General features: G+C 36.1%; 1 protein-coding gene across 5 annotated transcripts in view; it reads right to left on the bottom strand.

The window, feature by feature from the left end:
• Positions 1 to 18,066, bottom strand: part of LOC149562978 (uncharacterized) — a 174,222-nt gene that overhangs the window by 134,301 nt on the left and 21,855 nt on the right. For all 5 annotated transcript variants that reach the window (XM_089826415.1, XM_089826414.1, XM_089826417.1 and 2 more), the window contains exon 2: positions 6,608 to 6,702. In XM_089826415.1, the coding sequence (XP_089682541.1) occupies positions 6,608 to 6,702 (95 nt within the window). The remainder of the gene's footprint in view (positions 1 to 6,607; positions 6,703 to 18,066) is intronic.

Genomic DNA, 18,066 nt, shown 5'->3' with positions numbered 1-18,066 from the left:
TGTTGCCAAGTTGCATGTTAAAATACCAGGAAGCCTAGAGAATGGCAAGATGTCCCCTGTCTATTCCAGGTAGGGAGGGCCTTTCTCATTAGAGATCATGAGGGGATAAGATTTGGTCTGAGGTTGGGTGGACCCCCTAACAATGTTTCACCTCTCCCCAATATGTCAGACGTGCATTAGACAGAGATAAGCTATGCATTCAATTGTTTATCGGAAACATGCATTATCACTTTTGTTTATGAGGAGGTAAGATTAAAATGAGTTATTTCATTTTTACCGTTATTTTACACCTAGATGCAAGAGATAGATTCATGGGTTGCTTTTCATTTATATGAATATCGAATATAATTATATTTCTAATCTTGAGTTACTATCACAGTTAAGTAATCGGAAGGAAAGGAATCTGAAGCCTAATTGATTGAGTGATAGCTGGAACCCTAAATGATACAGCGGTATCGGAAGCCCTAATTGAATCCAACAATATCGAAAGCCCTATTTGAATCCATGGTATCGAAAGCCCTAATTGAATTCATGGTATCGGAAGGCCCCTATTTGAATTAGTGGTATTGGAAGCCCGAAGTGATACGACAGTATCAAAAGCCCTAAAAGATTCCAATGGTAATCGATGCCCTAATGATTTCAATGGTAAGTGATGCCCTAATTTTATATAGTGGTATTTAATGATAATCGTCATTTGATTTTGATTTATCAATATTGGATAGAGGCATTGTGGACTAACTCGGATGGTTGCAGAAGCATCCCTAGTTTTAATTTCGATCTCAATTTTCAAGGTATGTGGATTTCAATTTCTGTAGTAACTTCATTTGATGTTGTTTCAAGTTCTTAGTTAAGAAATTTTGTCTAACTGATTTTAACAGTAAATCTTATTCACATGAACATGAATGATATAACTGTCTTCCTATGAAACGAAGTTATAACTGTATTTCTTTGAATATGTTAGTTGTTAATTGTTAATTAAGACCCAGGAAAAATAGGATGTTACACTGGGGATTATGGCCACTATGGAACACAAGGTGCAATCCTCCAACATGGGCATTGACATCGCCAAATGTGATAAAATGGCATAATTCATTTTGACAATTGATTAGACCCAATGATTGCTCTTTGATTTGGAAACATATTACTACACATTCATCAATGCTTTGCATAAGTCACCTTGATTGCACCAAGTTGTAAATTAAATATGTATTTGAGCATTATCTACATATTATTTTTGAAAGAATACAACTTAAATGACAAGATTTCTACCATATTGGATTTGATTTGTATTGAATTTTCTTAGTCTAATGCCAAAAACATCTCAATATGTCTAATGCATGGATGGTATGCAAACCTCCATCATCACACCAACAAACGAATGCTAGAAGATCAAGTTCAAATAAAAAAAGATAGATTTAGAATGAAAGCTAAAAGAAAGAATCCCAATCCAACATCAATATCAAAGTGGAATTTGAAGAACAAGTTAGGAAAGGAAAGGGATGATTCTACAAGTGAGAAAAATCATCAACTTAAATTTCCTCCAAACATCCAAGTTCGCTTTGAAAATATCCAAGTGCATGAAGATTTCACCACTTCGAAAAGATCATAGCCAAGAAAATCAAGATTTCCAAAACCAACAAGTGCAATGAGAATATTTCCAAATGAAAGATGGATTTGAGAAGATAGAAGCAATTTGGGAATATGCCATCACAATTGAAAGCTTTATAATGTTAAGAATAAAGAGATATTTTATCATCGTCAAAGGACATTGATCGAGTCTACAAGATAAGGATGTTGGGGTGGCACCCACTTGCCTTAAAAGAATAAGAAAGCTCTAGTTACACATGTTCAAGAACATTCAATCATATAATGCGAAGTGTACATATTTCTCATTGGCTATCAAAAGCATTGCAATTTTCTTATTTGCTCACAAGCTAACGTTGTCATGTAATTAGATGATACTGTGACGATCCTAGTTAGAATTTGTAATGGGTTATTCTTGGCAATTTATTGGAGCTGAACAACTATAAAATGTGACGACCTTCTCATTTGTAACTCATATGTATATTGTTGGTACAAAATTATTATTGGTTTGACTTCATAGCAATTGACCTATTGTATTTTCTCCGCCACTTACTTTGTTTTTACTTGTTTATCACCATGGGAGTATTAAATTATAACATGTCATTTTATTTCTGTTACATATGTACTTGCTTTAGTTTCAAATATAACTTTATGACTATGAAGATACTACATTAATAATATGTTGATAATGACATTCTAAAATGAATCTACAATAACTCTGATTTTCTATCATACAATATTAAAATTCAATTTTATTATCATAGATAAATTATTTTGTAAATAAAAAAAATCAACATGCATATAATAAAATCATTTCTCATGACCTTACAATAAAAGAAAAATTAAATAAACAAAAATGACAAAAAAATTAGAAAATGTTTGCGCCCATAAATAATAAAGATATTCAATTTAATTGAAAGAACTACATTAACTTAGATAATAATGCTTAAATTGAAAATTTTCATGTTCTTTTTTAGTAGAATTAAGTGAAAAGTGAAGTTGGACAAAAATTGATTTGAGAGTTTTTTTTTTTTTTTTTTTAAACATAAGAAATAATGTAAATATAATCATATTGTAATATTTTAATAGCTATTAGTAATTATTTAAACAATATATCACTAATTCTTATTTTACATTATACTAATAATGTATATCATTATACTATACTTTAACGTATATAATTTAATTAATAAAAAATTAGACATATATGATTATTTAATCTTATTATATTCTAATTAATTATAATAAATATATTATCTAATATATTTATAATAATTTAATATTAATATATATAATTTTTTACTTCAAATATATATTAAATACATATGTTAAATAATCTTGTAATGTTATAAGAATTAAGAATATATATATATAATAATTTAATATTTTAATTGTTAAAGAAAATGTCATATATAAAGTTCAATTTTGCTATATCATATTTGCTTAAAATGAATGTATTATATAATATATTTATAATATAATTATTAATAATGCATCATTTTTATTTATATACTAATAATTACATTAATACCAATAAATTTATAGGATAAATATAATACTATATACTACAAATTAAATAATATGTAAATTTCTATTTAGTATAATATATTTAATTTGATAATATTAGAATAATTCCATTATAAAATATTGAAATATAGTAATATTTATATATTCCATAGTTTTAGATTCAGATTTTTGGTGTAAAATTTCTATCGGCTGAAGTCATTACGGTTTGAAAACAACTACTATCATATTGATTGTGATTGTTACAGCATTACTATGATTGACTATTCATCAACCATTACACAATTTGTTAACTCCACTTCACTCTCACTACACCATCACTCAAACTGCAATAGATTTCCTGTAAACTTCCTTCAAAATTTAGTTAATTGATTCAATGCATTAACTAAAATGTTTTTCTAAAAAAAACCTAAAAATCTAGAACTTCGAACGAAACTTCACTGTCACAAATTTGATTTCAAAACTGTATACATAGGAAAAAGGTAAAATAGAGCAGGCACTTTTGAAACAGCATTTGATTTCATTTGAATGCCAATTTGCAAACAGCACGTCAAGCAGGTTAATAAATTGAAAAACAGGCGATTCTTAGAGAGCATTTAAATCAAAACTTCAAGCAACACTTCAAATAACAACATTCAAGTGAAGAAAAAGCAAACATACAAAAATAAACAAAAATTGCAGAATCAATTCATTTGTTTTACAAACGGAAGCAAATTCGCACCTAAGAAGCTTGTGCTAGCTCGTCAAGCTGAGGCAGTGGCCATTATAATCTTAATTTTAAGGAAAAAGTTAATCATGGACTATTTTAATAAACATCTCCTTCGATTTGAGTATTGCTCGGTGTCAAATCATTTTCTTAAAAATTTAAACATAGTAAGACAAAAGGCTCCAATTAAAACAAGAGATTTAAGATTCCCCCTCCCAATCCCTACAGAATTGAATCAAATCTCAGAATCAAACAGTAAAGTAAACATGCCCTTTCAGACTATGCTGCAAATGTTACCTGAGCGCATACATAGAGGTCTTTTATGCAATGATTAATTTAATTGGACAGTCGTGTACACAAGTGGCTTCTAAGTACGGTGAGTTGTAGTTGGCGTGTAAAACAATGGTTGGGAAAGTAAAGTTTTCAGACTATATTGAGTGAAATACAGCGAGAGCAATGATGGGATGGCACCACAAAAAAGGAGGGTCGTTGAAACCAAGGCACCTATATTAAAACATCAATCAACATATTCAGCATAAAAATAAATCAATGGCTGAAGATTGTGCAATGGTCGTCTACTCCCTCCCACTGACTATGGATCGTTGATGATTTATATGAGCTTCTCAATCTCATATAGGGGAATGCCTCCGACATAGTAACTATAAGTTATAACTTATTTTAATATTATGTTGTAAACTTGTAACTTGTAGGATACTCGGATATTGCAAAAGTGGATCTCAAGACTATGGCACAAAAAAAACCCTATTTGGTGGTGGAAATGTCATGGATCACAAAAGTCAAAGATCACCCCACAAGCCATTCGATTGCTTTCTCAGGTTTGTAGTTCCACCCTTTTATAATCTTAACTTTAAGAGTCTTACTTTACTGATTTATCATTTGTCATTTGTCACAAATTGTATGACCGTTTGTTTGTAAGTTGTAACTTTGAACTTTGTTATCTCAGGTTTCTAGCTCCTTAGCTGTAGAGAGGAATTGGTCCACCTATAGCTTCATCCACTCTATTGAAAGGGACAAACTTACCTCTAAGCGAGCAGAGAAGTACAAGGAGATCCTGACAGCAAGATGGGATGTAGAACTAGAGGATCCGGCTTAGATTGATGAGAATGACAATGAAACAGAAGCAGATGTACAACTAGTTGGTGTTTCTTTGGAGGATCAGGATCTTACCCATGAGAAGTCCAGTAGTTCTAGTGATGAGGACTTTGGTATAGGGGATGATTAAAGTACTCCCACCCTTATATTCTCATTATTGACATTTGTTGATTGTTCTCACTTTGATATGGCTATGATACATTATTTCATTTCATTGTTTCATGCTACTCGGCTGATTGTTATCATAAGCATCTGTATGATACATCATATTTGAACAATGAATTTTGAATCTTTCATCTTTGTAATTTGATAGTCAATGGTGTCCTTACATTGTACTATGTATGGTTTATATTTTTCATTTATCATTACCATTATTATGTTTAAAAGTTTTACTATGAGTATGTTACTAAGTTCAATGGTCATTGGTAATGGTTATAAAATTTCAAATTTCAAGTTTCAACCTATAGTTCGTGAATCACATTTCAATTTTCTATATTCAACTATATTTGGTATGTTATATTTAGGTATCATTTTATAATTAGCATTTTCAGTCATATATGTATACTATGCAACCTCCCCACCCCCCTTCCCCTTGCACCCCCGCCACTGCACCTTTTTCGTCCCCAAATTGAGGCCCTTTTTATTCCTGCACCCGAAACTCGTCTCAATGTCCCCCTGCACTGCCGCACCCCCGTGCCGGTGTAACACTATTATTTTTCTCTGAAAAACGATGCTTTGTAATCTTCCACTACATGGTATTTTGCAGTCTGTTTTTAGGCATGCTTTAGTTGTATGCTTTAGCAAATTTATCAGATTCTTATTACACTCTGTTGAATAGTGGCACACACCATCAGTTTATGGCCCAACTTAGATCTGCTTACGTAATTAAAAGAAAACAGATCCATGGTTTAGAAAAACATTTTTTGCATGGAAATGATCCTCCAATTCATCACTATCTCATAGTTTTCTGTCAGTGCCACGCCATATAACATCCTGCATAACTCTGATGCGCAACTCCCAGAGTACGTTGAAGCGGCTATGAATAAACAAACCTGTTGACAGAAATAATGAGCGCAAAAGGCTGTAGTAACGGAATATTACCAGCTTCCTTTAAGACAGACATTTCCCTATTTTGTGTAAGATTGTGAGTCAAAGATACTGTTAATCACAACACACACATAAACTGAAAGAAAATAGATTCACAAGTACATGCTACACATGATTAAAAAACAAAATCCGTGTTTCAAGCCCAATACTGCTTTGAATTGGCATCTGACCTTTTAAATGCATAATAAACAACATTAGTGCAATTAGCTATACTCATTATGGGGGGAACCAAAAACTTGGCCAAATGACATGCCTTGGCAATTCAACATTAAGATGAAACTCTAAAACTTTATCTTATCTAAAACAAGACAGAAAATGGCAGCCATGTATAGAAAACAAAACAGAAAAGCTTGAAAAGAAGATTCTCCATACCATTAGAAAACTTATCTAGTTTAGTGTAAAAAAATTAAAATTGGCTCGTATCCACTTTTTACTCTTAAATTTGAACTAACAAAATTTATCAATCATTATGGCAACACAAAAACAGAGCATGATGAATAGAATCTCTACAATGTAAGTAGATTGTACTAAGAGCCTAGAATGATCAGTTGAACAATGTTAAAGTTAACTAACCAGACAATTCAAAGGCTGTTGCTCCTTTTATCAAGACCTGACGAACAGCAATATTTCCCCATGCAGTTATGGAATGCCCAACAGCCGACTTTTCCCTGAAATTATGGTAAAATCAAAACTGGCATAATGCAACTCCTTTATCTACAAAAGCAAAAAAATTACATAAATGCCAATTAAAAACAACTACTGAATAGTTTGACATGCAATAGGCATGTGATATTTATAAGTTGGAATTTAATTTTCGGTAGCCCACGAATCAGCCATGAGACATCATTATTAGATGCATTTGTTACCCATTTTCTCCTAAGTGAAAGACAAAATTCCTATCCAGACTTTTGAATGCTATAATCAAGCAAGGAATACTCTTCATAATTATATATCAAATGGCAGTTGTTCATATAATCAGGAAATGCAAAAGAAAGCAAGAATATCAACAAGAAGCAAAAAACTTTGCTCAAGGTCTTTGAGACTACAATAGGGATATTGATGGTCGAGAAACTTTATGTTAGACAAATATACCACCTATTCTTTAAAGAAGATGAGGCCACAAACATCTGAGGAAAGTTGTGAATAAAAATAAGTCAAATAAATCAAAGATGATGATGAATATAACAATTGTTGTCAGGAAAATGGGTAGTTAGACAATTATTCTACTTGAGGGAGTTACAGGGATGTGACAATTCGCCTCGGACACTATATCTATGCATTATTCCTTTTGATCGGACATGGTTGTACAGAATACATTTGTGTATGGTAACCAATCAATGAATATAATACTATTGAGTTCTCTTTACATTCTACGTTAAATACTGTACTTCTTGTATGCAGTTAATCTCTATTACCCCACGAGGGTAAACATTTGGTGTCATTTCTAGGGATCGAACCCGGATCACCCACGTGACAGGCAGGAATACTCACCACTATACTACAACGACCACTAAACCTCAAAGAAATCAAAACACTGCGGACCAAAAGAAAACCCCGCAAGCAGGGTTGGAGCACTGTGGAGCACACGACAACGGAAGGGGAAGGATAGTTTCTGCGGACACAACCCAAACAAACTGTAGCAATCCAAGTACACTTGCAGAAGACATAAGCACCATCCTGCAAAAAAGATACAAAAGTTGTGGAAAGAACTAATTCCGAAACAAGAAGATTGCAATAATCAATAAAACTCTCGCAAAAGAAGAATGAAGATCCACGAAGGAGAAACATCGAGAGAAATACATTGACTCCTCGCACGAAGACAATACCTTTCTGTAGGATACCATTCACTTACTAGCAAAGAACATAGATAATGACGCGTTGAGGAACGCAAGGGGCAGTCAAACACGCTGTGGAAAACTCAAGCTCGAGGACACGCAAAGGCTCCACGGAACAAGAAGCATAGAGACATGTGGGAACATAAGACAAACCACAAAAAAGGCATAGCTACCGCAGGAAACAAGAAAAGAAGATTTCCACGCAAAACTTGAGCAAAGGCACAAGGGATATACATATTTACAGACAAGTCGTACACAACACCTAGCCGCGAACAAATATTGAGTGTCGTAGAAGAGATTAAAGAAGGCTACAGACATTGAAGAAGTGCGTGGAATGCTAAGGAATCACAAGCAGTCCGAGAATAACGGGGCAAGGAAAAGAGGATTAAGCAAATAAAGACTCTAAGTTTGTAGAACATATTGCATCCACGAGTGTTCCTACCAAATGAAGACACCTACGACAGGAGTGAGCCGCGCAACTAGGCAGCCCTAACCATTGTCACATAAAACAAAACAAGAAATGGTTATTATGTAGTCAACAGCAAAAGAAAGTGGAAGGCCCAACTCGAAGCGAAAGATTCAAGTATGGAGAAGAAGACAAAAACTCTCCCTTCTAGAGTATGGATTGCAAGCCATACACAAGAGGGAACCTCCAGCAGCAAGAAGAAGAAAGTTCATCCCAAGATTCAACAAAACCCTCAAAAAGAAGACATTACACACCTCGCAATTCAGATTGAGGGACTTAACAAGTTCAAATGCCAACAATGGTGGCAAGAAACACCTGACACAGACATGGTAAAGCAGATATTGCAATGTGCATAGGTGCATTGGGCGATTCAGATGCCAGTATTCTCTATTCATCTATTCGAGCATATCCTTCGAGTGATGATTAAAGCATATGACAACCATAGCAAGAGAAACTAATTTCAATATAGGAAGCATCCCATCACCGTTTGATTCAAAGCCATAAATTTCACGAGGGTTTTTGGTATCCCAGGGCAAGGAGGATGCAAAGTAGAAATAAAAAATCACAAGCTCTCACGGGAATGGAAAGAGCATTGGATCAAGATGGTTGCTCAAGAACTCACCCCCACCAAGTTCGACTCCATAGTAAAGGGCACAAGGAGCAGAGGAATGAGACACAAATTTATCAAAGAAGGGTCATGATGTTGTAGCCTTGATGTGCTGAAGAGTCAACTTACTGGAGCACGTCGGGCCTTGGACATTGCTTTGCCGCAAATAGTTTTTTATGAATAGTATCCTGAATAAATTGGTTTATGATTGGGCATCAATCTGTTGGCATATAGAATGTACGAGTTCATGACATTGCAGCATCATACTTTCTATATGCCCCACCATGCCATTGGGTTGTTCTTAGAAGCTACAATCCACCAAATTCCCGCCGACATGTTAGAGGTACCACCAAAGCGCAAGTTTGGTGCAAGGGCACATAGGAACAACAAGCAAACAATGAAGACTATGAAGAAATAGAAGACACCTAATGGCTATCAAAGGTCTAAGGAGGTCAAAGGGATCCAAAATGATGCAAATCATATTACTATGATGTATTGGCTCCTATAATGGTTTAAATACCATGAAATGGCTTTGAATGAAATAATATCCTTGAGAGGATTAAATGAATGTAATTTGGACCATTAGTGTCCCAATGTGTCTAGGAGGTTCTAGGAGGTTAGTAAGGTTTTAAATAGGTCTTCTAAGTGTTGGAGACATCTTAGTGTTTGAATGTAATAAGTTTTAGTACATTTTCATAGTTTAAAAGTTCAAATGTTCAATACATAATGGCTAGTAGCCATTTAGGAGGGAAATGGAGTTTTGGTAGTTTAAACACTTAATTACTCTCTAAAACCGGTTGGAAGAGGTTAGGGAAGTTAAGTTTTGCTCATTTTTTTGTTTTTGAGACTCCATTGTACAGCAAGGAAGCCTGGAGTGTACGGACAGCACAAAGAATCAATGAAACACGTGTTTTGGATCAGCATTTTCATTGTTTTGCTTTGATATTCCTTGTTTGGCTTTGAGATCTGATATAGAATAGTTGTGGAAGGTTTCAATGGGATATTTCAGAGTATTGATATATGTTTTAGAGGATTTGAGAGTCATTTTACATGACTGTACTATTACTTCCAGCAGATTAGACTGAGTTTTATAAGTTTCGTTCTTGGTTTTGAAGTCTGTTTGGTAACTAACACCCATCCCATGGACCCAAAGGCCTAGAATCCATGGAATGATGATGATTAACCTTGTATAATATGAAACTAACTTGGTACTTACAGAAAATTGATTGAGAGTGTGATAACAGGGCTGTAGCAGGGTATTTTCCCATTGAAAATGATGGCAGAAGTGTAGCAGCAGGAGTTTGGACTGAATAACATGGTCTTTTTATGATTGGAATAGATTTATATGGTGGATTTAATGGTGAATCAATCACCAATTGATCTTGGAAAGGTTTGGAAAGGTGAGATTGGAGAAACCCTCAATTCAAGGGTTTGAAGCAACCAAATTGGAGTTTTTGGTGTTCTATGTGGTTTGGGTCTAATTCCTCTTAGATTTAGAGGTTTTGAAACATTTCTTGATACTGCCCAAGAGTTGAGACCTTTGGGATATTTCTAAATGGTAGTTGGTTTGTAAAATCACCAACTTTTGAGTGTATTTGCAGGGGTACAGGATGAATACTCTTATTTTGTCCAAAAGACCAATACCTGAGCTTAAGGTATGTTATAGAATGGCCAAAAGGGTGTTTGAATATGGTCTTAGTTCTTTTTGTGTTTTGGAAAAGTTTTGTGTTTGAGGACAAAAAAGGCTAATTGTTGATTTCTAGGCCTCATTAGGCCAGTTTGGAGTCTTTTTGCCATTGTGAGCAAGAGATAGGTCAAGAAACCTTGAACCCACTTTAATACATCTTTATATACCCCAAATACATCAAATCTATCATGGGTTTGCACTTTTAGTAACCTTGGATGAGTTAAGCCTATTAAAGCCATTTGAGCACTTTGAGTGGTAGTGGGTTCGTAAGCCATATTTGTATAACTTATCTTGTGTAAAAGGTCCATCACCTTTTCCTCTGCATCAAAGTTGGCACCAAGGTAGCCTCTAATATTTTACTAGCGACATTTGGATATCGGCAGAACAACGGTTGGGTAGAAGAGGTTGAAACAAGAGTCGGACACTCATGGCGACAAGGACAACAGAAGGGAGGATACCACAAAGAGTAGTGAGAGTGCTTCATAGGGGGATAGCACTTCGACGGATGATGAGGACGATGAGACGAAGGCAGTGTCGACACCTTGACCATTTTTCACACCTTCTATGCTACTAGGCTTTGGTACACTTAGTACCTACCACTACCATGCCTTCTATTTTACCATTTCGCCATATGAGAGCACCAATTGATATGACACCACCATTAGTGACGACTGCAAGGGTTTCCTTAGTTCCCTAGACTGAAGCACCGGTGATGACACAAATAGTTCCTACAGAGATAGGGGAGATAGAGATGAGGACGGAAATTATAGAAGTAACATCCTCGGTGAAAGTCCCTGAGAAGAAGAGTCAACTAGTACCTCAGGAAGGTACTACAACCCCAGTTGTTCAGGATCAAGCTGACACAGTTGTGGTTGATATAGTTCTAGCAAAAAGAGCAACAGATATGTATCCAGAGGGTGAGACTATTGACATTCCAGAGATAGAAGGAAGTACATCATCGGAACCCCAAGTCAAGCTGGAGGTAACTATTGGTTCCACTTTATTGACCGAACCAATGCGTATAGCACTGCCAGAGGCAGTGGACGTCTAGGTGATGGACTGCACCAGCATGTTTTTACGGCAACAGTTCCGAATTACCCCTGCAAAAGTAGGGCCCTCCATTCAATCCCCAAGAAGGGAAGATGTCTTGGTTAGAACACCAGTGATTGCAGCACCACAAGATCCACAGTCCGAGGATGCGCCAAGTGATGAGGTCGCACCGGGGGTGGAAAAAGCTACAACAGGAGGAATGGAGGTTGAGCAAGCAAAAGAGGACAAGATAGACTATGGTTCGTATACTGAGAGAACAATGGCATACCTTAAGACTCTAGAGGGCATCTTGGAGATGGGTCGGGTAATTGGACATAACACAATGTCCAGAATGAAGGAATTACAGCTAGTTCTAGCCTACATGTAGAGGAGATGCCCTAAACATTTTCGATCCTTCTTTGAGGCAAGAGAGTGGCTAGCAATTGAGACACCCGAAATGATTACAGATTGGGCCACCAAACCAGAGTTGGGACCGAGCAGCAACACTATGGAAAGGCTTGCCCACAAGGTAGTAGCGGCATATAAAAGCGCCTACTATGCTCAGCATCGTACAGAGGCCAATAGAGTGGCGGCTAAGATGTCTATAGAGGTAGAGGCAAAGTCTTAAGAGGAGTTAGCCAATAAGTTGGCTACGCAGCAAACGGATTGGGCAGCAAAGCGAGCAGAGCTCTTACAAGATAAGGAAAGGGTCGAAAAAGAGTTAGAGGAGGCCAAAGCCGAAGTGACAGCAAGTAGGTCAGCCCATGCATAGAAGGAAACACAGGGTATGGAGGCAACACTTTTGCTGAAGGAAGTTGTGGACATCAATTCGAGGACACAAAGAGATTTATGCATTCACATGGACCAAGTATATGAGCTGTAGAGGATACTAGACACTTCAAGGACGCACCCTCCTCCCTCTTAGTTTATGTTTTTGATGTACTTAGTAGTTGTCTCCAATTTTGTAAGCCATCAAGAGACAACTTTTTCTTTTGATGTTGTCGGGAAAATGGATAGTTAAATAGTTGGTCTACCCGAGGGAGTTACACGAATGCGACGGTTCGCCTCACATTGCCTCAAACACTCTATGTATGCATTATTCCTTTTGATCAGACATGGTTGTACGGAATACATTTGTGTATGGTAACCAATCAATGAATTAATACTATTGTGTTCTCTTTACATTCTAAATTAAATACTTTACTTCCTATATGCAATTAATCTCTATTACCGCATGAGGGTAAACATTTTTCTTCATTTGAAATTCTCCATTTAAAGAATTGTTCAAAGAGTTTGCAAGTAAAGTAATGATGCAGGAGCATCTTGCATGGAAAAATTATTGGCAAAAAAAAAAATTGGAAAAAAAAAAAAAAACTGGAGGAGAGAGAAAGTGACGAAAATTAGAGAAGAAATAATAAAAAATAAAATAAATGGAAAAAGGAGAAAAGAAAGGAAAAGGGGATTTCTATTTTCGAGGTGCATAGGTGGCATAATAGAAAAAATTAAAAAATAAATGGTTGTCATTTCATTTATCAAGGTGTGTGGGTAGAATTCTAGAAAGTTATGAATATTGTAGAAAGTTGTGGAGGAATTCTAGAAGGTTGTGGATAAGTCATGCATGGGGTGGTAAGTGCCTATTTAAGCAAGGCATATGAGCATTTCTAAATCAAGCTCAAGGAGAAGCTTGAGGAGTAGAAGCTCAAGGAGTAGCTTGAGAAGTGGAAGCTCAAGGAGAAGCTTGAGAAGTGGAAGCTTGAGAAGGAGAAACTTGGAAATGTGAAAGCTTTGGAAGGAAAGCTTGGAAAGGTGAAAGTTGTGGAAGGTGAATCTTGGAAAGCTTGGAAGGCTTCAAAGTGTCAAAGAGAAGAGAAAGTGAAGAGTGAGTTTTCCTGAGTCTGTGGACAGAGCGCCGAATGTGAGGCAGTTTACAGCAAGATTATGGTGGAGTTGTGAGTGTAGACAGAGCGCCGAATGTAAGGCAGTTTACACTTGGATCTTGGATTAAGTTTGTGAGAAGAGCTAGTGACTGCGGTTTAGAAACAAGGAGGTTGTTTGGTGGCTTGCGAGCACAAGTTGAGATCTCAGAGGTTTCTACCAGAGTGTGGATTTGGACTAGCTTGGGTTTGGATTGGATCTTGAGAGATCTTGTTGCATTCTTTGTCATGAGTTGGTAAGGGTGGTGTGGCCCTTTGTCAGTGGTATCAGAGCGTACCTTCGTCAGTGGTATCAGAGCCGTACCTTCATTAAGTAATCAAAAGAAGAAAAGCAAGATATTTTCCTCTTTCAAGAGTTTACAACTTCGAGTTCATCAATATAGATATGTTCATGTCTTTCATGGATAATTGGCTTTTCAACTTGTATCGAATTTGAAACCATAATAGAAAATAATTTCTAGTGAAATCTTACTATCCTGTTATGACATTCATTTTGGAGCAAGCATCATTGAGGCGCAATAGAAGACTATATTCACAGTCTTGTCTCTCGGTCAAGTCAAAGCATGGAGATCACCACTATACTAAAAAGGATCGTTTCATGACAATCTAAATCATAAAAAGTGAATATTTGGTAGGGAAGGTCCTAGGCTACATTGTCCAAGACAAGATATCCCCGATCAAGTTTATTGTCACCCATCCTCAAACTATAAAAATGTCTTGCACATAAGAAAAGCCCTTGATCAACTTTCCAATCTTAAGCAATCTAGAAGTGAGACTTCAAGGCCTAAATTGTTCAATAATTTGTCACATGTTTACCTCAACTCAAAAGTGTAAGCCCAACTACTAGGTGCTATGATTTTATGTAAAAAATGCCAACGAGCATTTGATCAAATCAAGGACTACCTTTTGTCACCTAGTAACATTATGCATTTGATCATCCACATCTCATGCACATCACAAGTTACAGCTAATCACTTTGCCCAGTGTCACTTGCCTCACTCAATCACCAAGGTCATAAGAGAGCAGTATATTTGCTGTAATATCCCACTCAATATTTTTCCTCAATTTCTTCACAGATAATTTTCAGAAATGTAATAGAAAATTTATGCAATAAAATCCAGAAAATACTCACATATGAAATCCTCAGATTTTGTTATTGTGTTAAAAAATCAGCAATACAATTACATGATTAAAACCAATCTTAAAATACAGTGCTAACAGTTAGATTGGAAGGAAACTATAAAATGCACTTTTGATAGATGTGAACTCTGATGTGAATTCACCACATAGATGAATTGAATTTGCGTCCAATCCACCCAACAATCCTAAAGGGTTCCATTCTTACGTTTTGTAATTAAAAGTTGCAAGCTTCCACATTTCTCAAAGAGAAATCTGAAATCAACCCCAATATCCAAGCCTAGTTGCAAATGAGCTCCTCTCCCTTCTTTAAGATTGACCTAAGGACTCTTTGCATTCCCCCTTTTGTTGTTTGCCTTCTTTCTCTTTTGTCAACTTTTGATCTCCTTTTAATATTAAAATGTCTTTAAATAATCTACATTAAGCTCCAATTAAGTCACTTCAAAAATATTTTATGCATTGGCTTAAATTCATTAATGTCCCAAAAAGGGACGTTACAATCCTCCCTCCTTAATATTGCTTTCTCTCAAGCAATCAGGAATCTGTGAACCAATACCAAGATCCCATATCCATCTGCAAGCCGCTCTATACTTCATACGGGTAACTATGTAATCAGTACGTATCATGTTGTGGAACCAAAAGTGCAAATGCAACTCGTCCATCAATAAGATCCCTCAATCCCAAATCAGCCTAGGAGACATTATTGCTTTTGTTTGCTGCACAACTCTAAACCAAACTGCTCCATGCCTCAAACAGTTAAGTAACCCAACATTATCCACAAAATGCAAGGCACTCATCCTATCAACTTGTGGATCCTAAATCAGCCTGTCGACGCAATCTTAGGAGTAGTAAAAGATGGCTGATGATCTGCCAACCTCCTGAATCAGCCAACTGAACAAGTAGATGCCAAGCACACCCCCCATATGCATGAAAAACAACTCCTCAAATCTCCAAATGTTGCTACCATAACCCAGATCAGCAACAAGAATGTCAACAATGTCATCACTGTATCACTGAATTGGAAAGATAAACATCTCATATGGGATTTCCCTTGAGTTAAGATGACTCCGCAGCTCTACATACAACTCAATACTCCTTGTAGACCATGGAAATTTTGAAAATATAACAGTAAACCAAGCACAGCAGCCACTGATAATCGGAGAAGGCATGAAGATAGAATCACCAACTAGTAAATAAATAGCTGCCATATCATAGAAACTTAGTCACAAGTCTCAAGAGGAAACATAGAAACCTTCATTACATATTGGGGACAACTCTTGAAATTCTGATTCACCACAAGTGTAATCAACTAAATCATCACCTTCACCAGGGAAATGATCATCACCACATAAAATTTCAGAATTGGTATCACTTGATTCATCCTCAACCTTATGCGGAGACATCGGTACCTCATGATAACGTGAAGCCATATAGCTGTTATAAAAATCAAAATTTTTGAATCTAACTTCTTGTTGGTCCTTTTATTTGCTATTAGCATAATATGCCTCATTTGAATAGGGAGAGGTGGGAATGGTTTGCTAACTTTCATCTTCACCAATGGTGTTGATTCCCTCTACCATTTGTATAACCTCCTAGGTTTTTAAATCAAGATCATCTTCCTTGTAAGTGGCTTCCATAGGAATCTGATTTTCAGCCTCGTACAATACATAATGTGCCATACTCAATTGTATGCATAGCTCATTTGCCTCCTCTTTATCTTTTGCATGTTTAATGGCCATATTGCTATCTTGGAACAGCTTCAAGTAATCTGATTTCATTCTTCCTACCACCTTTTCAATAGTGTGAAGGTATGTGCTATTGATTCCACTCACAATCCCTTTATTCTTTTCCTCAATTTGAACTACCCAAAAGGTTTCTTCAATATTTTTATGGGTGTTTTCAAAATGCACTAAGGCTGCAATGACCATATCATCTCATAATTTCAGCTTGTCCTCCAAATCATACGCTCCAAATTCTTCATCCTAACAAAGAATTTGTGATTGTCCCTTAAAATTAGACTCTATATTAACTTCATCTTGCTCAAGTTCTTGAATACCATGTTGGCATAACTGATGCAAATTGTATTGTAGAGATGCTATAGAACATGTTTGATGGTCAATTGATCAGTTATTGTGTTGTCATTGATGTCAACTTGAAGGTTGTCTATTAACTGTTTACTGGGGAGCATTATTCTAGACTATGTAGAAATCATGTGTGCAGCTGATTTGTGTGATGAGTTAAAGTGCGTGATTGTTATGGGAGATTCAAAGATGTCTCTAGATGTTATATTTGCAATTTCATGTACAACACACAAGTGTGGAGAAAGTTATGATTGATTGAAATGTGACAAAGCAACCGATCTAAACAATTTGTGACAGATAGTGAATGATTTGATTGATTTATCAAATTTGTAATGATCCAGATGTTGTAATTCAGGATTATGATCTATACTCAGTTATGTGATCACTGCTATAGTTGTGCATGATTTTGCTTACAGGAAGACATGTTTTGGATCTGCTGAAGGATGTTAAGGAGAAAATGCAAGAATACTTGCAACAGTTTATATTTGATCCTCAACTGGTAAGATTTGAGCCGACTCCAGTGGATCTTTCGAGATGTAAAGTTAAATGATGATGTGGCAATGATGTGGCACTACTGGGTTATGTTGAATTGATCATACATTAGTCATTGTGATCGAATTTCTCGAAGTTAGGCATATTCATTGGAAAAAGTACATAAGGCTAAATGTTCTTTGTTGAATTGATGTGCAGTTCAAATGGTGATCATGTGGATCTAGTAAAGGATAGATTAGGGTTTAGTAAGCCATTTTGGTAGGCTTAAGGTGAAATTCAAGTGTAACATGTTTTGGTTAAGGCGGTGGTCGCCCTAGAGATTTAGATGTGTATTTATACGAGAGAATGTTGCAGTTGTAAGTGTGATGATCATGAAAGGTGTTTGTAGTCAAATCGGTAGATTTCCCATATCACTTACTTTGTTGAATCCTAATAGGTTCTCAAGTGTAAATCCTTTAACCAGGTCACTCTTACTAGGGTGAGTAGGATCTTAACAAGTTTGAAGTATGATTCCCTTAAGCCGGTGGCTCATTAGCTTGAGTTAGAATTCCTCCAACAAGGTCACTCTTAACGAGGTAAAGCTCCTAAAAGGGCTAGAGGCAAACCCGTTATTCGGGTGACTCCTACCAGGCATTATTGTAAGCTCATAATAGAACTAAGCTCTTACCGGCCAAATTTTCGAAGAGTGCAAAATACTTGTGGGTACTAATTCCCATTGTGGCTTTTCCCTCTAATCAAGCATTTCCACGTAAAAAATCTAGATG

Source organism: Cupressus sempervirens, chromosome 4 (assembly GCF_028749045.1).
Source record: "Cupressus sempervirens isolate cs-2001-9-10 chromosome 4, ASM2874904v1, whole genome shotgun sequence".
NCBI classification, from domain to species: Eukaryota; Viridiplantae; Streptophyta; class Pinopsida; order Cupressales; family Cupressaceae; genus Cupressus; species Cupressus sempervirens.
The sequence above is the reverse complement of the archived record's forward strand: the minus strand, read 5'-3'. Positions and strand labels throughout refer to the sequence as shown.